Source organism: Rhipicephalus microplus, chromosome 1, assembly GCF_043290135.1.
Source record: "Rhipicephalus microplus isolate Deutch F79 chromosome 1, USDA_Rmic, whole genome shotgun sequence".
Taxonomy (NCBI): domain Eukaryota; kingdom Metazoa; phylum Arthropoda; class Arachnida; order Ixodida; family Ixodidae; genus Rhipicephalus; species Rhipicephalus microplus.
In genome coordinates this window covers 137,732,085-137,754,962 of record NC_134700.1, presented here as the reverse complement: position 1 = coordinate 137,754,962, position 22,878 = coordinate 137,732,085, and the positions used below count along the sequence as shown (strand labels likewise).

The 22,878-nt window shown below is 45.3% G+C and overlaps 2 protein-coding genes across 20 annotated transcripts in view; one reads left to right on the top strand and one right to left on the bottom strand.

Annotated features, from left to right (window-relative positions):
• The window catches only part of LOC119178420 (uncharacterized), a 36,827-nt gene extending 31,051 nt beyond the window's left edge, over positions 1-5,776 (bottom strand). For 9 of the 12 annotated variants that reach the window (XR_012893907.1, XR_012893906.1, XR_012893908.1 and 6 more), the window contains exon 1: positions 5,681-5,718. Coding sequence is in view for 4 of the 12 variants with exons in the window: in XM_075887417.1 (XP_075743532.1) it covers positions 5,681-5,716 (36 nt within the window). In the remaining 8 variants the exon portion in view is untranslated. Of the gene's footprint in view, positions 1-1,606; positions 1,680-5,680 lie in introns of all 12 variants that reach the window. The other 3 variants (XR_005110702.2, XR_005110701.2, XM_037429618.2) reach the window with 3 other exon arrangements.
• LOC119177843 (uncharacterized) overlaps positions 1-22,878 on the top strand; it is a 66,981-nt gene that overhangs the window by 40,490 nt on the left and 3,613 nt on the right. For all 8 annotated transcript variants that reach the window (XM_075887416.1, XM_075887415.1, XM_075887414.1 and 5 more), the window contains one exon: positions 20,073-20,389. In XM_075887416.1, coding sequence (XP_075743531.1) covers positions 20,182-20,389 — 208 coding nt within the window. In that variant the 5' untranslated portion in view covers positions 20,073-20,181. The remainder of the gene's footprint in view (positions 1-20,072; positions 20,390-22,878) is intronic.

The following is a 22,878-nucleotide window of genomic DNA, read 5'->3' as shown; positions in this document are numbered from 1 at the left end:
GACGTACACAGCGCGGCAATTCATGTAGAGCATGGCTACTTTGTGCCCCATGTTGTTTCAAACAGTACGCATGGTTATTATCATTCCAACTATACGAGAAACACTTTTGCGATACATTTTCAGTGTTCGCTTTTACGTTTTGTTACCCAGTTCAAGTGTGAGTACACGTATACGCCATGAGTGGGAGACGATATCAACTGATGTGTTCCCGGTAACCGGGATCTTCGACTAATCTAAAGTCTGAGTATCGTCTTTGTGCCATTAGTGTGCGCTTAGCTTTACATTGCCTTTATTGAAATGAGAAGAACAAGCCATGCGCTCTTAAAGAAAATCCAGTTTTCTCTCGTGATCAAAACGGAACGTTTTGACTAGCGCATGAAATTAGGTTAGGCTTGCAGACTGCATTCTGGCTTGACAAAGCTGTGCCCGAGTTACGAGCGCTTCATCGGAATAATTTTATCCACATAGAATATCAGTCAAGCAGCATGCACTTTGAAATTGGTTTTGAAAATGTTCTAGGCTATATTTATACTCGATACATCATAGGTATTGTGTATGTCTCCTAGATAAATACATTTGACTCATTATCAAGCCTTCAAAATGTAGTGTCAGTGCTCCTTCAAGGCCTTGAAAAAAAAGATAAACATGAAAGAAAACTTGTTATGTGACCAGTCAAAATTTTTAAGATGCTTTTGTTAATGTTTAAATAACATTTAGTTGTTGCATTGTTAACCCCAAAGGGTACTTGTCATGTGAGCTGAGGCTGTTAAAAAGGCCAATTTCATGTTTCAATAAACCTAGTTGTTAGTAGTTAGTCTGCACTTGTTTGTGCCACTGCCTTCCTTGTGTCCTATCTTATTGTGCAGTTTGACAGCGAAGAAACCTTACCAACTTGTCCAACTTTCTATGCTGCTATGATGCCTTCAGTTCGCTGAGATCAATGGAAAAGCTGTCTAAGCACTTACCCCACAGACTCAGTACAATGGTGGAGCCACTTTTGCTCATTTCTAAATTGACTCGCAGGAGCTAAAAATTACGTGCCATCCCCCCTGACATTTCTTAATTATATAAACTTCGCAAATGGTGTAGGTCTTGACAGAAAATTGAGAAAACAATGATTGCTAGGATTTTACATGCCAACGCTAGGATAACATTGTGAAACAGGCCACAGGGGGCTTTTTGCATTAATTTTGAGTGCCCAGAGGTCTTTATTATCTCTGGTTTTACTTTCGAAAATGACAATATGATTATGGGAGGCAACATAGTGGAGGGCTCCAGAAATTTCAATTATCCGGTGTTTTTCAACATGCACTGACATCACACAGTAGGTACACGGGCCTCTACCATTTCGCCCCTACCAAAATTCGTACGCTGCGGCCGGGATCGCACGCACTACGAAATTTCGGGTCAGCAGCCCAACACCCTAGCCATTGTTCCAACGAGGTGGACGCCAAAGGTTCTTTAACATGTCCCTAAATATGAGTAGACCTTTTTGTTTTGTTTTTTCTATTTCCTCCCCATTAAAATGCAGCTGCCTTGATAGCTTAGCAGCGCAACACTCCATGCATACCCAACAACTTCACTCTGAAAATGTCTGCTCACTAACCAAACAAGGCTTTGCTTGCACTGCTTGGCTCATCTGCGCCCTGGTCAGCAAAAGTACCTCGCCACTTCGGCATCTGAAATTAAATTATGCAGGTTGTTGAATACAATGCAAGGAGGGTAGGGTGGGAGGCAAAATGTCAGCGCAACACCTTTTGAAGCCTGCCAATGAAGATTGGGTGAGATGGTAAAGCATGACTGCAGAATGTATACCACAACTATTAAATGGGGTGGCAATAAAGTGTTGTGTACCTATCTTATGCCCCATTGAATTGTTGCACTATGCAGTTTACAATCACCGTCTGAAGCCCTTAGCCAAAGTGGAGCAGACGGGCCAACTCCTTTCTTCAAGGTCTTATTTCGCTCCAGCCTACTCTTAAACGATGTTTTTTTAGGTAACAATCCTGACCTTAACGTTCCGCTCTAAAGGTGGTGAATATTAAAATTTGAGCCATAAAAATGAATATCCAAGTTAATAAAGTGGTTATATATGTCTTAAAACTTATTTGCTAATTTAGCGTTCCAGTACACCACAGCTGTGCAGTTGTTACTCTCATGTGCACTCCACGCACAAGAGGTGTTTCAGCAAGCTACAAACAACCTGCACAAAGTGCATAGCTAATCCCAAACTTTTACTAAAATTGTCAAATCTTTGAAAGCACTGTATACATTTTGTTTTCACGAATATGGGAAAACTATCTATAAGGTTTCTTTTCAATTATCTAGGACCTATATGAAGCTATTCTTCACGTACGTGAAGTGAGGGTGTACGAGAGCCGAAAGCTTTTCAAGTACGGCCTTACCATGAAGTTTATTTGATTATCATTCCATCTTTTTATGCTGCTTTTTCCATTACTTGTTTAGGTAATTTTACTTCATCCCTTGCTCTGTGAGAGACTGATTTTCTGAAACCCTCTCTAACATGGCTGTGAGGATGCTCTGGGCACTGTTGAGTTGATGCAATTTTCTGACTGTTTTATATCGCATACTCAAAGCTGCAAATTACATTACATGAACTGCATAAACATTGCTTGAAGTGAAAGCTTAGTTTTTTTACAGATATTCTTTTTTTTTTTTTCAATATGATTTTATGAACCTTACAAATGGGACAATTTAAAACATTAATTATTTTCTAACAGTAGATTAATTTACACAGCTCAGTCCACCGAACAGATGTCCTCGTCTTTATGACTTACATTTATATATTTTTTTGTTCACCTACTGGTTTATTTGTTACGCAAAACGCCCACCTAGTTTTTGTGTATTTCTACGGCAGCTTTTAGCCATACTTGTCTTACTCATTACCTCTATGCCAATCCCACTTTTCGCATAAAAGGTACCACACCAATTTACAAGTGATAGCATTCTGATAGCTTAGACATTTCTGGTGCCCAAGGACACCCCTGTCTGTGTCTTTAATATATTTTTCTTCTTGAATCAAGGCGCTTGTTTTCACATATTCATATAAACTGCATTTAGACTAAATTAGGATGTATACAAACATTGATAGCTGCAGAGACATAGAAATGATTATCAAAACGATTGTATAGTATGGTCGAAACATTTGTCTCGCTTCTTGCAAAAAAAGCAGTCACGACACCACGTTGCGACTTCTTTCATGTTTCGTAATTAACAATCGATGGCCACATGCTTGACTTTCCTGCCTAATGTACTCTCTTAACGGACCCATTTGTATACACTGTACAGGAAGTATAGACACGAGAGACAGCACCCTTGCTGGGTTCCGGCTGTTCTTATTCTAGCTTTGTCTTCCACTGCTACACAGTCTCTTTAGAACATGTGCAGCATGCAAAATTGCCACTAACCGAGTTACGTGAGGGAGAGCACCATGTACTCTGTAAGATCTCAACAGCTGCAAGCGCAGCTGTTTTGAAAGTGTGCAACAGGCAGCAAGCCTGTTGCACACATTTATCGAGCTTGTGGAAAGCGAAACCTAGTTAAATGGCACCTAGTAAGGATCTAAAGAGCTGTTAATGCTGCGTTGCTGCTACTGCAAATGCAGGACCCCGTGTGTCAGATGCAGAGCATTTGTATGCTCAATGTTGCCACCTGTGCCGTAGGTCTGTTTTACACGCGAATGACTGAACTATGGCTGAGCTGCATTGCAACATTGAGAACCGGGACAAAAGTTTGTGGGTTCACAGCATATGGTTACCCGAGACTATGCATTGCTCCACACTACGAGTCATATCCAAGAAGCACATAACTGCCTTTTTCAGCATCGCTTGCTGTAGATTTCGTTGCCTGTCCACTTCTGTCGATTTTTCCCACTTCTGTCACAATTTTTCGTTGCCTGTTCCACTTCTGTCCACTTCTGTCACATTTTTTGTACTGAGGCAGCAACAATGTAGGTACGTATGCCGGGTGCTCAGCAATCGAACTCTTTTTGTTAGCAATGAAGTGCACGCTGCAAATGCGTATCTCATGCTCGCTCTCTGGTCTGGCAAGAAGAAATGAGTTGTTCATGTGAGTACGAAATATGAACCGCATCGTAGTTGAGGGTTGAAGTTTTGGCCGTCTTGTTTTTAATTGTGTCCATATTGTCGGCTGCAGGCAGATTACATCAGTCGACCAAACGCCAGCAGTTCGTCAAGAGGGTTCCAGGTTAGGTTACGTTTCCTTCATGATCCTTGACAATGGTTGATCGGTGTTGCTAAATGTGGGAAAGCAAATATCGCTCAACGGTGGCTTAAAAGCTAAAAATATAGCAGGGGGCTATTGAGTCGCTGATTTCTGATGTGTGTATTATGCCAGCTGCCGGCATTACACATGCAGCCCCTATTCTGGCTGCACATGGATCACTGGCATGACAGGCTTACCAGAAATGGGTGGCAGATAGTCTTGGGCCGGCGACTTTTTTTTTTTTCAGGATGATAAGCCGGCACTATAGACCTTTGCATCGGGCGAGGAGGCCCGGTCTGGCAACCAACACATTCCTTCTCTCTGACATGCGTGCGATGGCTCGGAGTGTGTGTATTGGCGCTGGTATGTGTGGCGTTATCGAGCAAATGGCCGTGTATTAAGCCAACCAGCGGATTTTGTTTTTCTTCATTGCTATTACGGCCAATAATTGGTGATCAGGGAACCATTACGCTGTTTTGGGGTGCATTAACAGCTACAGAATAAAGAAACTGCAGTCGGAAGAAATATGACATGTGCATCCCCAGACGCGGAGTTTTTTGTGGCTGTGGACTCTTCAGGTTGCATCGTTTTCCTGTTGACGAGGAGCGGCGGTTTCGATGGCTTGCAAACTTAAACGGGAAAAACTTTGTACTTTCCGCGGGTACTCGTGTATGTTCAGAGCACTTCTTCTCAAGCGAACGAACTGCAACGACTTCGCCACCGATGCTCAACCTCGGCTATGAACGGAAGGTGCGCAGCCAACAGCTACTCCAACGATGAGAATATTTGCCCCATACACCGCCCCACGTAGCATTTCTCTCTATCGCAGGTCAAAGTACCGCGGCACTGACAGTCATTCAAATATCGCGATTAAAAATGAAGATAAATAAGGGGACGCGCAGGCCCGTCAGCGTCGTTTGATAAAAGAGCTGTATGCAAGTGCACAACTGTAAAAACAAACGAGCGAGGAAGATACGGTCACTCCTTCAGAGTTGAGAAAGAATTGAGACAACAGTTCGTGCACAGTTATCACAAACCGTCAGAGCTACGAGATAAAGACGAGCCACTACATTCCAATGCACGGCTTTATGCAAGAGCGGTAGCCGATGCGACGGCGTAGCGTAAAGAAATCTTGTTAGAAAAGCGGATGACTACAGCTCAAGAAAGATAGTCAGTGTGCTCTCGAAGTGCTGTTGCTCATTCTAGAAAAGAAGGCCTGAAAATACTGTGCCTTCTTTCGAGCAGGACGTCTGTGCTAGCGCCAACAGAGGCGGACTCGTTCGTGGTACTGTATAATAAAACAATCGACCGTCAACAACTTGAACCTTGCCAGAACGTCAGAAAGACTCCTTTCCTAAAGGACCAGCATCACTTCAGCCGGAATTCCCAGCGTATAAACTGAAAACGAACGATAAGACCGCTGCAGCACGCTTACCATCTTCGCAAACAGCGAGCTTCCCGCATTCCACATGGGTTGCCAGACCAGAAAAGATGTGCATGCTAACAAACAACGGCGCCCACAAAAAAAAACAAAAAAAAACGAAAAAACGTTTTTACGCGGTTATTATTTTTACCCAGTGCGCCACACAGCAGCGATCTAGCGTTGTGTCCTTTCAGTTTCGAACGACTTTCATGGGAACTGATAGGATTTCGCGGGTGGTTGTTTTCGATCCGATGGTGTTTCGGTAACTGTTGTGGCATTCATGGACACAGCAGTACGGAGAAGTCCCGGACCAACGTTGGCCGGACTTTCGCGGCTTTTCCACGTCCCTTCGACAAGTTGTCATGCTGAGTCATTCCTTCCTCCACGTGCTGTGCATTTGTGCACCTGCGAGCATCCCGCCGGTTCTAACCACATCCTCCTCTATAAACGTTATATAAACTCTATAAAGTTTATAGAGGAGGTCATGGTTCTAACTGCCAACCAAACTTTGCTGCCGTGTACAACAGATGACACTCTGCAACTACAGAAACAGCGCTGCCAATTGCCTCCTCTCACATGTGTTCACTCTAGACTCTACCCTGAGAATCTAATAAACGTAACGCTAAAAGTAATGGCAGGCTGAGGTACAGTGTACACTGTAGCAGAGACAGCCTTATTAGGATGCTGCAAAACCTGTTGCAGAATGACAGCTCGTTTCGCGGATCCAGATGCATTCCATGAATGACGGAACGACTCATAGTGATTTTGGCTCTCTGCCATGCTTACTGTGACATTATTTTGAACGTCGAAGCGTGGTCGAAGCTCAACCTGACCTGGCTCATTCGACGTGAAATCCTTAGATTTTTTTTTTCTCTTCGTATCGTGTGCCAGTTACAGGTGTCAGCGGTGCTGAGACCTCCACGCAACATCACTGTTCTCTTTCATATAATTTTTTTGTAATTGTTTTCTGTTGCATTGATAGCGTGCTATCAAATGCTAAAGAAAATGAATCACTCACAATGCACTTAGTCAAAAGCAAACTAAACAAATAGGTACGATCGCAGACGTGTGACGTACATCAGGAGAGGCAAAAATGTGAACGTGTGTGTTGAAACCCAGCTGTCAACATGCCACAGATTGCAAACACGCGGTAGTGCATTCTTCACTACAACTAAAACCCGGAAAAACAAAAAAATGAAGAAAAAGAGCAAAATAGAAAAAGAAGATAGGAGTATACCACGGAGGAAGAAATGAGTTGTTTCCTTCCTTCATGGAAGTGAACTCCTAGTTTCAGTTTCGTTGTTACTGCCAAAAATAAATAGACGGGCTTCTTTTAGAACAACATTTTTCTATAAGTGCTAGTTTGCCTTTATGTTAAAAATAGTAAACTTATAAGTAATGACATAAGCGGCTCATGAAGATTGAAGTTTTCGTTTTACACGATGGTTAATTATTTTGCGCGCTCTGAAGTAGTATATTAATTACTGCATGCTTTTAAGCAATATTAACTATGTTTTCTGCATATCACTAAATGGACCGCACTGCTGAATAAAATTACGCTTGTGAAGGATTGTGCTGAATCTTAGCGCACGTGCTTTATTTCTAATGCAGCGATATGAAGCACCGAATTGCGAATTATGGACATATGGTGTCGAAGAAACGCCGATCAAAATGGTGAAGCATTAGGTGCCGTTCGAGACAATATATTCAAAAGTAAAAAAAAAAAAATACGTAGCAGAGCGTGGTTTCGATCCACGGACCTCTGGGTTACGGGCCCAGCACGCTTCCACTGCGCCACTCTGCTGAACGGGAAACGAAATCTTATAAAAGGTTGTAGTGGTGAAGTGCTCTTAATGGTGCAATTTTTAAATCACAGGTATATTGCGTTACACAAACATCATGAAGAGCTGCGAGAAAAAGAAAAAAAAATGACACGAAACAGTGCCACTTCACATCCTGGAAGCTGCACTAATTTTGCACATCGAGCGTGGCACAGCCAATAAATCAGCCATTATTGTTGCTCAAATTTCGAGATGTGCTTAGGCAGGCTCCCAGCAGTATGCGTATACTTGCATATGTTTAGAATTAAATGCAACTGATCCCCACGTATGCAGACGGGAGTAGTCGGGTGTCGATTGTGCAAACGTGCCCCCCGTCCAATATATTTAAGTGTCTCTGGTTTATTTATTTATTTATTTATTTATTTATTTATTTATTTATTTATTTATTGCACGAATACCTAGTCAGAGTGTGCACGCTGTGAATCACCGCAGTGAGTAGTCGCAAAACTTTTATAACGATAAGGAAAACAACAAAGCGTTCGGTAACCTTCGCCTTTAAATTTTGAATGCGATAGCGATATCCACACACACACACACACACACACACACACACACACACACACACACACACACACACACACACACACTACGGCGTCTCTCATAATCATATAGTGGTTTTGGGACGTTAAACCCCACATATCAATCAATCAATCAACACACACACACACACACACACACACACACACACACACTCTCTCTCTCTTTCTCTCTCTGTGTGTTTTACCAACACCATCTAGACTAGGTAGTGTTGGTTTTACACACATGTGCACACTCTCTCTGTTTTTCTGTATGAAACTGATAAATATTTAGGCAAAAGAAAGCACTAGAAGATATTATTTATGTTTGCTTGAATTCTAAAAGAGGACGAAAAATCACTTTTTCCATGGGGTGAAAGTCCTTACGTTGTTCATAATGAGGGCTTCGTCGCGGTATATATGATGCCTTTAGTAGCACGCGAGGGTTTATTTGTCAGCCACCAGCTCGATCGTGCAATTGGAACGTATATATTGTAGCGAACTTTATCTCTATAGTTGGGCTAGATTATCAAATTCTTCGTGTATGAGTGGTTGCAGATATCGTGTGAGTGTGGGCAGATGTAAGCTGCAGATTACACGCGTAATACCAGCCCACGTGACGGTCGACGTGTGCCTGTCAGAAAATCGTGCCGCCTAACGGAATGGCGTTCGAAAGAACCGAGGCAGCAGTATATATACTGACTCTGAACCAAAGTAGCGTGACATAATAAGGATGTGTTTATACCAGAAGGCCTGCGCTCAATATCTATAGCAGAATCCACGTTTTAGAGCTACCCATGTGGCTTCCCACGAAACACAAAATCTCCATGGGCTCGTTCACGCTGAAACATCCTGCCTCCGAAAAGGCGCCGAGATTCCGCGGTGGCGAGATCTGCCGAAAGGGCCCTGTCCGTGCCGATCGCTCTCGGACATATATTTCTGCTGCGAATGAATTTCAAAGATGGCGGCCAAGTCCGACCAGTGATTTTTCGTACTACGTCGAAGAATTCCCATACAGAAACTTGAAAATTACTTATTTCAGGGATTATAGGGGCGAAGCTCCTTAAAGCGGCAGCCGTTCGTCCCTCGTAGTAGTGCGTACCGTGTCTTACGCTTTGACCTGCAAGGTGGTGCCAGTGGGAAATTTCTCCTGTGCGTTGTTGAACAATGAAAAATTCGTAGCGTGCGCGTTAACTGAAAGCCGAAATTTCCTGTCTCTTATTCCCCAATAGCAGCCATTGGCATGCACATTGAGCACCATCTGACAAGAAAGGGTTGCTACGCTACACTCGCTGGGCGTAACCTCCTTGGTTCTAGAAAGGTTTAGCGAGCGTTGGGCCACAGTGCCATGAATACAGTGAACTAGTACATACCATGAACTCAAGGTGGTTAAAGATGGGAAGTAGACACGAAGCGCAAGCCGTAAAAAAGTGTGCGTGTGCCACCTCTCGTTTGGTCCTTGGAATGTCGGCTAGATGGCGGTGCTTCTATATGCGGAATATATGATGAAAAGATGCGAGATGGTGGTACTTGGAACGTTGACTAGATGGACGAACGGAGACACAGACACATGCATGGACGGACGCATAGATGGCTGCATGGACGGACGCAGGGGCAGATGCATGGACGCACGGATGGATGCGCGGACGCACGAACACACGCACGCACGGACGCATGGATGGATGGAAGCAAGAACGAATGGACGGACGGATGCTTCGCTCCACTCTCCATCACTCACCCCGTGGATATGCTGTCATTTTTTTTATTTGATGCCCACTCGAATAAAATTCGTTTTCCTTATTCGTTTTCCAATCCTTATGCTGCCAAAATGGCAGCATAAGGATTGTTTTTTTTTTTTGTAACAGTAACAGACAAGTCAGCATCAAACCGCAAGTAGGTAATACCGACTATGCCAAGCAGTTGTATACGCCAAAATATGCCAACAGTGCGTTTATATGAGCTAGAAATACCCCGTGGATATGCTGCCACGGCGAAGCTCCTTATGGCGTGGCTTGCGCGTCCCTCGTTGTAGTGGGTAACCACCATGGTGGCACACACCCGAAAGAGCGGTTCTTACAATGCCCGATGGGTGGCGGTACTTGTATATGATGAATACATTATGAAAAAGATGTGATATGGTGGTACTCGAAGTGTTCACTAGATAGACAGACGGACGGACGGAGAGACATACAGATGGACGGACGGACTGATGGACATAGACAGGCAGACATAGGGGGCGGACGCACGGACGAATGGACGGATAAATAGACAGGGGGACGACCGCACAAATATACGTACGGACGGACGCACCGATGATCGCAGGGATGGATGGACACACAGACGGACGCACGCAAGCAAGAACAAATGGACGGAGGGAAGCATGTGGATGGACTGATGAACGCTTCGCCCCACCAATCATCATCCATTCCGTGGATATGCTGTGATTTTTTTTTCTGCAAACGCTGACAAAACTTCCAGCATATTTCCCTGAACAACGGTACTAATTTCCACCCCCACCCACGCACACACATAATTACGCGTCTAACGTGCTGGCGACTATCCCCTTCACTGCCGCACGACGATAGCATGACTTTATGATTTCATATATTGTTGGTACACTGCACATTGTGGGCTCCAAGTATAACACCAACAATGAACTAGAGATCGCTCCGCGTAAAGATCCGAAACAAATCTGAAAGGCTATGCATGCGTGGTGCATGCACTAGAACCGATTAAAGCAGATGAAGGCACACTGTGACCGCTAGTGATCGGTCGTTATAGAAGAATTTAACTGTTCCTGAAATTCCCTGCAATATCACGAAGATTCCATTTTTTCCTCTGGCTCAAAATGACAGGCGAGAATTCCCCGAAAAAAAGAAAATTCCCTGCTCGGAACATCACTGAGCCCGACTCGCTTGTCTTGTTGCAGTACAAGTAAGTGAATTTCGTAACCAACGGATAGAGTTTAACTCACTCGGTGTATAGTAGCCTACTTCACGTCCCGATTTTGTGCAAGAAGTAGCAGTTGGCGTCACCGAGCTTGTCGCGGTCCTTCAGAGCGAGGACAACACACAAATGCCCATAGCGTCGACGGTCTTTCGGCCCTTCACGCATTACAAGACAGCGGCTTGTCAGCAAAGTAACCAGTACTACCTCGTATTGCTTCCGGCGTACACGAATAATCGAAGTATACACGACCGGATAGCGTAATGGCATTGGCGAGTCGCGACAACAACCAGGTGACAGCGCATTCCCAAGCAACAATGTGTCCTCAGCAAGAGGTCGGTGAGGTCTGTTACTGACTGCGAAGTGGTTGGTTCGACCTTGGATACCAACGTAGGGCCAACCTTGGTGATTGACATTGGCATCACGCCGGCCGACGTCGGAACACAACGTAGGCCCGACTGCGTTGGCCGACGAGCCCAAGTGCGTGCCACACGCGGGTTGACATGGTCCGACCTTACATAAGCGTCGATTTACCGTGGGCTGCACGTCGGTTGCCAATGTTCCTTGCTCTGCCTTTTTTGTATTTTGTGCACATGACATTGGCTCAGTGAAATTAAACGGCTCTAAAGCATGCACTTGTTAACGCGTAAGTAAGCAACATGCAATAAAAGAAAGATGAACGTAAGCCTCCTCACTTATTATGTTTATTCCGCAGTTGTATAAATGCACTATGTTTCCATGCAACACTTTTCACATGAAACGATTTGCAGCAGGCTTGTGCAACCAAAAACTGTACAGTCGATGGAGTGGTATTCCGGCCAGATAATTTCTGTCGGTCAATTTTCGTGCTCTTGGCCATAAATGCGTATTCGGTGTGCGACGTTTTACCACCGAGATGTGAGGCTTGTATCATTCTGTTGATTGCTAGGAAGATTTGAAAAAAAGAAAGAGAATGATTAGTACTTAGAGAAAGTCAGACTATTTACATGACTAGTTGCACAGTCGCATGCGTTTATAAGCTCTACTGCGAAATTCGGCAAAATATTTTTGTGTGTATATACACAAATAAGAATAAAACTGTACACTTACAATAATTATGTCCGTGCGTTGAGCTACTGAAAAGTGCTAGAAGCCCCAGAGCATGCAGTTTCCTCGTAATATGTCGCTGGAACCAGAACAACAAATAAAGGCCAACACATCTTACCTTCAGGGTGGGCCAGACCAAGGAGGATACATAAAAGTTTTATGTATCCTCCTTGGGCTAGACAGATATTTTTCAGTCGGCGTTTACAGCCCACTTGCGACCTAATGTGACGTGAAGAAATTGCGCACGAATTAAGCAACCAAGCATGTATCTTACCAGGCTTCCTTTCAGTACGGCGAGACCAGTGCATCATGCTATCCACGCTTTTTGCAGTCCTTGCTGCAGTGCTCCCCGAAGGAAAGAAAATATTTGTCACACTCCCTCAGCATGAAGAAATGAACTAAAAATCACGAAAGGCGTATATTTACTCTGAAATCACGAAAGGCGTTATTTGCTCTGAAAGCGTTAAAAACGTACTTTTATATTTCACCCTGTCGTTTCAAAGTGCCGTTGGTAAAGTGAAGTAATATATCATGACCATAATATCCAGGATTAGCTCTTCAACACGTCGTTTCTACGTGTCCGGCTCATTCCAAAAGGAAATGTGCAATTTATTCGATACGTTAACTCCCCGCCAGGTGGCGAAACTACCCCTAGCGTCTGCCTCCCTCATAGCGTCCATCCATACAAAACAATCACAGCATATGCCCGGAGTCGCATACATGCTTAACATCACATGTTGTATTTCAAATACACGTGCACAATGGCACATACCTTGTGCCCATTGTTGTTGTCTACTCGGCGAAAGACTACAAGCACTGTGAGTGGTGAAAGAAAAGTATGGGCTTTTCTTTCAAAACTTCTCCCATCGCAGGTCTTCATCACTCCTTATTAGCGATAGCCGTACCATAGGAGTTCAGTCCTTGGTATTGCTGCACAACGGAATGTGTTTTATACTCATTGAATGCCTTGATTCAATACCAGAGCTGTGATCGAGTCGTAACAAAATGCTCGACTCAGCGGTGGGAGGTGGGCGGGATCCTCCTTTAACTATGTGCAGCCTATATAGGATGCACAATGGCATTGTAGGATGTGCACTCACCACGCCGGGAGATCGTGCAGTAATCTGGCGTTGTCTGCCAACAACGAACATAGAAGCGCGGGTTAAGCCATGTGATCTGGCGAGCACAGCACGAACGCTAGATGGAACACAGCACGAACGCACCTGGTGGTGAAAGTTCAGGGGCATTCATCCATCTAGCGCGTCGTGGGGTGCCGCGGCAGTTCGTACCGAACCACTGTCCACAACTGCCGCCGTGAATGCACAGCGAAAACATTATGCTGTAATTCACCTTTCGGGTGGGCCGCGATCTCTTTTATGGCTCACTCATTATCATTGACCTTACCAGTTTGAAGTATTTCGCTCGTTAAATAACTTAAACTTGTCAACCTCGTGCTTGTCAATCAGTATAACGGCAAAATCCTTTAATGTGTCAAACTCGCGGTGACCGTCCACTTTTCCGCGCCCTTGAACGGGGCTAGCCGTGGCCTCTCCCCTCAGGCTTTCTCTGCAACCACGTGATGGCACGGTTGTGCATAGCAACAGCCGTGACTTCTCCTCAATAGGCGTATCAGCCGGGGAGACAAGAAAAGCGTTCACCCCCACCCACCCCCCGAGAAAAGTTTAGGGGCTGAGCCCCCCAACTTTCGACAATTCACCATGGTCACTCTTGGCTGCGCGCTGGGAAACTAACAGGTAAGGCGAAGTTTTCCGTCACAAGAGTAATCACTCAATTTTGTTCTTACGGGAGAATAAAAATGTTACGAGGCAATGCTACAACGTATATAGAAACATATAGCCAAAATTTTCACGTTGATCATTTTCCTTGTAGGCTCTTTGCGGTGCAGGTCGCCTGAGCGATTCTCTCGCGTCTTGTGCTGTAGTATTGCAGAGCAGGCAAGCGCTGAACAGGGGCCCTTTAATATTACCTTACTTGTTCATGCTTTTATTCTGCTGTGACTTGTCGGTGTACTTGGAAATGTGAACGAGCAATTTGTTTTTTCACCAGTCAAAGCATTTGCGGCTTCCCACAAAAACTCGCAGTACAATACAGAAAACCTCGAGACGGCTGAACACCGCTTGCGCGCACGGGCTGACATGGGCATCTCGTGCGAGTGTAGTTTACGCGCGCATGACGGGCTCATGCGCGTCGTGTGATGTTGCCGCTTCGAGTGGCTCTGATACTAATAGCAGGAAAGGAATTGGGCTTGCGAAGTATACATCGAGTGAGTGCAAAGGTTTCAAGCTCACCTCCTCAGAGCATGCTTTCGCAGCTTCTAATGATCAAATTAAAGAAATCTAGGGATACAAAGCTTTTCATTGGGCACGCAACATTTTCCACTGTGTAAGTAAAATTTCTCAGGTCATCTATATAGTGAAGCCCGACATGTAAATGACAAATAGAACAAAAACTACATAGATATTGCTTTTTTTATTTGCACTTTACTTCCCTTGATGACTCTCCACAGTTTCGCATTCACTCTTCATGTTCCTGCGGCTGCACAGAAGCGCCTCCTGCTCCCTACGCAACCGAGCAGGCGCTGGAGAGAGGCTGCAGCAGACGACGCGACATGGATGGATACATATGTAGAGGCTAATCAACCTTCCTTCTCGCTAAAATGCCTTGTAGGCTTGACAGTTCTAAAAGTAACCTGTGAAATAAAGTGTAGTTGCGTGTCCCTAAATCTACATTTTGCCGGGTAACATGAACACTGGACTCCAGCGGTACTTGAAAGCAAAATTTGAGGTTAAATAGCGTTTGTATAGGCATCTATTTTGAAAAGAGGCATTTACAGGCACTTATATGAATTTAGACAACAGCGTCCGAAATAGGCATTTATAGGCACTATAAAAACACTATAAAAGTTTTCCTTGCCCTCTAATTGGTGCTCACATGTCAAAATGACACAATAGAAACGCAAGAAACGAAATAGGCATTTGCATATAATCCGGCCTCCAGTCATAACACTGTATATTCATTATCAAGCACAAGACGCACGGTTTGCCCGTTCCAAAACTTGCTACGAAAAGATTTGCCAACCACTCCTACGGCTCAACTAATATTTCACCTGGTCATCCTGTGAAACAAAGCGGTTGTAATAGAGAGCAGTCCCCGTATTTGAGATACATGCTATTGCTATTTGCAAGTGACCATTTGCTGATGCGCCATTGAACGGTTTGCCTGACTCGTGCCTTTTTTTCTACATTGTACGCCATGCCGCTTCTTATAGGGTTGTGTGCTTGGAATAATTGATTGATATGTGGGGTTTAACGTCCCAAAACCACCATATGATTATGAGAGACGCCGTAGAGGAGGGCTCCAGAAATTTCGACCACCTGGGGTTCTTTAACGTGCACCCAAATCTGAGCACACGGGCCTACAACATTTCCCCCTCCGTCGGAAATGCAGCCGCCGCAGCCGGGATTCGAACCCGTGACCTGCGGGTCAGCAGCAGAGTACCTTAGCCCATAGACCACCGCGGCGGGGCATGTGTGCTTGGAATAAGCGTGCCTGTTCGGTGTAGAATGCCTGTCCGTTCACCGTAGTGCGGACTGGCTGCCCGCGCTTCCAAGGCATACTTCGAAACACGAGAAGCAACAAAAAAGCCGCCCACATCTTCCCACACGACTTGGAGTAAATGCGTCACAGAGTGGTGGGGGTATCGGTTGAATGTTGCGTAATTGAGTATGGTTTGGAAAATGCTTAATTGTCATTTCGCCTTTATCATTCCTATTTATTGAATGAAGGAGAAGCTTTGCCCTCAACAAGTGGTGGGACGCTGATGTTGGGTTGTACCCCACTGCTGCTTGAAGGTACTGTTGCTTCCATCGCATCTACTCGAGTCAAGAAAAGCGTCAAGACAAACGAAAGCCATGTAAAGACGCCTTTGACTGAATTCAAAACGCGCGATCTGGTGCCTACATATACCGGTTAGCCGGTGAACGGCTGTGCAGCGCGAGCAGTCACTTTTTTACTAGCAGACGCTGCCTGCAACGGACTTCAAGTTATTGGTCTCTCAACGACGTTTCGTTTGATATTCACGAAGGCACTTTAGAGAGTGCTTGCGTGAGTGTTAGGCGTGATGACGTCACGTAAGTCACTAGTGATTAAGTCGGTTGGCCGAGTCATAAGTATGACGTCATTGCTCTCTCACAGACGGTTTGTTTGATGTGCATAAAGACAGGTTAGGACAGCGCGTGCGTGGGTGTTAGACGTGATGAAGTCACGCGAGTCCCTAGTGATCACGTCACTAGGCCAAGTGACAGCGTTCGAGTTATTGCCCTCTCAAAGACGTTTTGTTTCATATGCATGAAGGCAGGTTAGAGAGTGCTTGCACGGGTGTCAGGTGCGATGACTTCGCGCGAGTCACTATTATTTATCAGATAATTGGCCTGGGCAATATGTGTCAAGTTCGTTACTGTGCGGACGGCGTTTCCTTTGATATGTATGTCGAAGGTGTGAATAATGCACACGCAGGAGATAGGCGTGATGAAATCGCGCGAGTCATATTGTGTCACTAGTGACTCATTGATCGTTTTTTCCTCTTAAATTCACTCCAAAGCTGTTCACTCCACGCATTCCCGAAAATTCTGGATCGCCTTGAAGTCACGATGTCGTCAGGAATGAATTCGCTGGCGTCTAGATTAAATCACCTGGTGGTTACATTAATTTCAATGGGACTTGGATTAAAATGAATGGCACGTTGATCAAATTGAGGGGCAGCTGGATTAAATTGACTGGCGTCTTGAATAATTTGGCTGGCGCTTGGATTAAATTGAGCGGGAAAACCTGTTGTTCCGCATATACCAAATTTGGTATTACGTGACGTAAATGGACAATGAATGTAAATGAGGCGTCCAACTATGATAATCATGATATGAATTTCATGTAAAACATGAATACATGCTATGCTCATAGCACGCTCGCAGCCGTTTAGCTAGCTAGAAAATTGGTATCAGGTGACGTTAATAGATGACGAAGGTAAATGAAACGTTCAGACATGGTAATCTTGACGTGGAAGTCATGTACGTCATAATTTGCCTCCGCTTCCTAACGTTGTGCTGGTTTTAAAATGACCTATCACCCTTCCTCATTCGTGCTTTGCATATCATCGATTCTCACTGTACGTGGGATATGCCAATTTTTCGTACTGAAGTATGAAGGACGTCTGTCACGTAGAAGTGGTCCTCTGTTGGGCGCAAAGTGCGTCCAACGAGTCAATGGTGCGTGCGTTCCCTTCCATGAGAAATCGAGAGTATTTTGACGTGTTCAACGAGCTGCTTGGCAACGCCTCAGGCGCTGAGTGGCAATGAGCGAGCAGCGATAAAGTCGACAGTTTTAGTGTTGTCATCGCGGTGCCATGTGGTGCCGTCTGGCAGCGACGCCTGGCTTCCTATAGCAATGACTTCACTTCCTTTCTTTTGCTTGGTTTTTGGCGCGCGTTCATGTTAATTCCGCGGATTCATTGTGCTGCTTAGGGCGATATGTCGTGGAGTCGTGAGCACGAATGTGATTATTTGGAGCTACGGTAATCGCGAACAAGTAACACCAGCTAGCGCGTCTGAAGCTGCCTAGTCACTCCTCGGTCATACGTCGATTTCAAAATCACTGCTTTAAAAAAGATCAAACCAAAATTGATTCGCCACACTGTGAATCACCGTGATTCCATATTACTCAACGTGTGGCCACGTGATCAGATGAGGCGTGACCGCGGGAGCTGACTGCTTGGAAGCTTTGGCAGCGCCGAAAATTGGTGAGCATTGCACCTGGTTTGAATTGGCTTCGATACTGGTCATACTAATCAATGTAACAAATATTTATTCGTCCATATGTTGCGTTATTAGTACCGAATATTTGTTAGGGGATCGATAACATATGCTTTGACGCAAAAAAAAAACGCGAAATGTGTGAAGTTGATGTCACTGCTTCTTTCAGGCCAGGAGAACACAATAAAAGTATGACAGACTCCTCTAACTTTATAAAGCCCCTGATCAGTGGCAGTCGTCTTTGCACACTTTTGGGTACCAGCGCGCAAGTTGGGCCCCCCACTGCTCCGAACTGCTTACAATGTTGTTAAATAAAGATGAATTTAAGTTATGTTCATTCCAGCCACATTCCTCTTCACCACGACTACACACTGTAGAAGATCAGTGGTGCGGGCTGCCAAAGCCGGATGCTTTCGTGCCGTGAGCTTCTGAGTGACGTAGCAGGAGATCGGCGCAAGCCATTGAATCCGTGGACCTGCGGCCCCATCCAACAGTCTCCTATGACATCTCTTTCCTACCCGTTCCCTTAAAAATAGTTTTGTTCTTCATTACTTATTTGCGTGATTCCTCTCCTTAGGTAAACTTCACCTGATTTGCTTGTTTCCTTCTGATTAACTAACACAGACAACAGTGGAGAAGGGTGCGGGGAAGCGAGAGTTTTTCTTGTCCTGCCTTTAAATACGCATATGCCCCTTAGTGGGCATGAGGCATCAGTAAGAAGCAAGAACAACAATGTACAGCCGAGGCAACCCGCTGCCCCTGAGGCACAGGCGACCCCAGCTATGCACCGAAATGGAAGCCGCTGCAGCGACGCGTGAGTGGAGTCCGGTTGACGTGTACTGGGACCCTCGCTACCAGAGATTCTTCTACGCGGGCGCCAATGACGACGCGCAGTACACCGTTGAGTTCGATCAGGAAGGACTCGACGAGCGCGACCCAGCGTCCGCCCCGATTCTCCTCACCCCCGGGTATGATATACTTTTGGCTTTCGACGAAACGTATTACGGCAAAATGCATTCGGTGCGCCTGCCCAGAGACGTGTGCGTGAGAGGGATAGAAGAAGTGTCCCCCGCAATCAATCGAAGGATACAGCATAGCGAAGGATATGACCATGCAGATTTTTGTCAATAATGTTGCCCGAGGATCACTTGAAGATCTATGTATTGCCCATTCTTACCGCCTTTTACTGAGGTACATAAGATAAGCCATGGTGGGAAGCACGTAATCACTGCATTTCATTTTTACATCCACTGCTAAGTGTGTTTTTGTTTTATCACGAACATGTTTCATGCCTGGTTCCATCACAGCCTCACTGACGTATTTCCGTCACGGATATGACGTTATAGAACAATAAAAGATGAAGCAAAAAAAAAGTAGAGAGAAAACTTCCGTCAGCTGGGAATCAAACCAGCTGACGCATTTAAATAATTTGCTTTTAAATTAAATATTTCGCATAATTTGAATTTATATATATAGTTAGTAGTTAGTCCCTTCAATAATCATCAGCAGCAGAACAACCAACAACGTGCAATGCTGGGTAGGTGCGCGTGTTGCCTTACAACGCTAATTGGGTCTTACGATATTTCGCAAAGAAAAGAACTATGGTGTTTATACTAACAACTGCCTTGCAATAGGTGTTCTATGATAATTTGAAACGGCCAATGTTACGCTAATAGCCTTTAGTTTCTTACGACATGGTTGAGACAGGCACCGAGAACCTAAGTAGGTTAGCAGTTCATTAAGAAGGTGAAGCATTAAAAATGAACTGGTCGGCATTATTAATGTTGGTGCCGACGACAAAATCTTGCGATGTGTCATCTGGTCTCGTCTAATCTCGAACAAGAATTCTTGACTGATGAGACATATAAGCATTTCAGCTAACTTAAAAAGCACGTTGCCTTCAAATAATAAATCGCTGGAGCAACCTAGACACCAATTAAGGGCAGCCACACCAGGGATTTGTTGGAGGAGTGAGAATATTTTTTACGTATTGTCACTGACTATAGAGGGCCACTGGTCACCCCCCCCCCCCCTGTTTGAAAGGAAAACACAAAAGAAATCACTATCATATTCTTCGTTACTTCGAATAATAAGCATTTTAGAGCCAACTTACTGTCCTGCTGTTCCTTTTTCTCTTGTCTACTACCTCTGCACTGTGAATAATGATTGCAAATGCACGGCAACTCGGTAGCAGTGGCAGGCGGCGGAAAGGACGCCGCATCACGTGGCCGGACGAAGTGCCGATCGCCGACGTCGTCTCGGTGGAAGACGAGACGCACCGGTCCGAGTCCTACTTGGCAATGTGGATACTGGCCATGCTGGCCGTCCTGGTGCTCCTCGTGATCGCGGTGTACATCGTGTGGCTGTGGGCATACCTGCACGAACGACGTGGCTTCCTGCGTCACGGCGTCACCTCCATCAGCGCCAACGAGGGGCTCAGCACCGCTGCCAGCGCACCTCGGGCGGTGGTGAATTGGTTCACGAGAAGTTCAAGCGGTCAAGGCGAAGGTGAGTAAAGAGCTCAAGGGTAAGGAAAGGCGAAGCCATTGCGTGCACGGGGAAGGAATTAACCCATATATGCCCAGTGTCCTACATACAGGACGCTGACACTTTTCAGTGTAACTTGAATGTTTTTTCTCTAAAAAAGGTAGCGCCACCTAAAGTGTGTTTATGATGCCCTGTTCTCGTAAAATGCAAGTCTAGGTGATCGCTGGGCTACAAATAGCCACGTGCTTGCAGTCAGAAAATGGCTATTTCGAGTGCGTGTAGCTAAGCGCCATATAGCGACAAAATATAATATAGAGTCAAGTTGTTCTTGATGCTGCTGATATTTTTGTCAATTGTTCGGCAGTTATTGGGTGTGCAGTAACTTTCGTACGACAGTTTCAAATGCCAATATTTTTGTTAGCGGTGTGTCATACATTGGTGTCCTATATATAGGACGCCTCCAAAAGCATTGTTCGAAAATTTTTTTCTTTAATTAAAAGCCTTATTTTGTTTACTGAGGTCACAGAAGAAATCATTTGGGGGAAACAAATTAGTATCGTTAATTTTCCTAAGTTTGGGTATATATGGGTTAACACTCGGCGCGTGGGTATGTAGACAGACAGGAAAGAGCGCAATGGCGGCCATGTCTCGATAGCATTGTTATACCGGCATCATCGAAGTCGCGTTACACTGCCGGTATAAGTAGCGCACAGGGGGAGGGGCAGGCCGAATGCTTGCCCCGTCGCCTGTGGCATGAACCAAATCACTGTGCTATGTTCTAGGCCACTGGCTGATTTGAGCATCTTGTGCAGCACAGTTGCCGAGGCCGCCACGGGAGGCCACCACGTGCCACGCGCGTGCTCGCGATCACACTGAAAGCAAGCCATGCTTTCTAACAGAAAGAGAGAGAGAGGAGGATAGAGAAAATTGGCCACGTGTCTGCGCGCTTCGCTGCAGATGTCGTCGAAAGACTACATAGTCTTCTGCCGGCCTTCTTTCGTGCATAGCGTCGCATTTTGAGCGCAGCAGTGTAAGAAACACCACGGTCTTTAGAAGTACATGTATACGTATTTTCCACTAAAAGAACACACCTCCTAATATTGGCGTATTGATATTGTGCCTCAAATATGCGTAACATTTGCTTTTTGAACGACAATGTTCAGAAGTTCAAACACAGCGACCTGTTGAAGTTGGCTGGGCGTTCAGGAAGAGCTTAAGCTAGGGCCGGGGTGGTTGAATCGTGTGATGGACACACGGGCGGACGAATGGTCAGGCAGACAGGCAGAAGGGCAGACAGATAGACCCAAAATGCCTGTGTTCAAGTTATTCAAGAAACACTATCGTTGTTTTTAAAGAAAAAAAGTACTCGAGGTCTTGAAGCATGCGTGTTTTAACTCATTTTCCTCCATGCGTTCCCTCCCTGCTTAGCTTCCCGCAAACTCATAGGGGGCGAAAGAACAAAGCAATTGCAGTGTGCAATAAATGCTAACTCTGTTCGTAGTGGACGGATTCCGAAAATGTGTGCGGTGGTCGTTTCATGGGGCAATAAATTGCTTTAATGAAGCCATTCGATGGTTATTCGGAAAAGTGTCGCAGGACCGCCTTAAATGAACATTTTAGCATAATTCAGGTACTTCCTCACCGATGGAGGCGAAAGTGCTGTAGGCCCGTGTGCTCCGATTTGGGTGCACGTTAAAGAACCGCAGGTGGTCAAAATTTTCGGAGCCTTCTCCTACGGCGTCTCTTACAAACACTTGGTGGTTTTTGGGACGCTAAACCCCATATATCTAAAAGGTACTTTCAATACCACCCATTTTTATGTGAAACTACCGGATAGTGAATGCTCTTTTATGTGAGGCTCTTAACTCAGTCCAGTAGACAGTGCAAAATACTGCTGATGCAACAGCATGCGTGCTATGAAAGGTTACATGTCGCGGCCTGTGGAAAAACTGAGCGCCGGTCCAACCACTCCCTTAAATTACGAACACTATCACTGTCGCAGTTACCGATGCAGCCAATGTCGGTGAAAATCTAATGATGATATGTCGGGTTTAACGTCCCAAAACCACCACATGATTATGAGAGACGCCGTAGTGGAGGGCTCCGGAAATTCCGACCACCTGCGGTTCTTTAACGTGTACCCAAATCTGAGCACACAAGCCTGCAGCACTTTCGCCTCCATCGAAAATGCAGCCGCCACAGCCAGGATTCGATCCCGCGACCTATGGGTCAGTAGCCGAATACCGTGACCACCAGACCACCGCGGTGGGGATCGGTGAAAACGTAGCTCTCGAAATTTCCGCAAAAAATGCTTCACATTTGTGGTAAGTAAAAGAAGGAGCAGCAACAACGATGCCGTGTTGTGTAACAGGCACCTATAGCCAAGTGGTGGGGGGTAGGGGGGTCTAATTATATACACGCACACATACTAACGCATGCACGAACATACATAAAGTATAATTGAACCCCCCCCCCCCCCCAAAAAAAAAAACTTCTGCTCACGCTCGTGA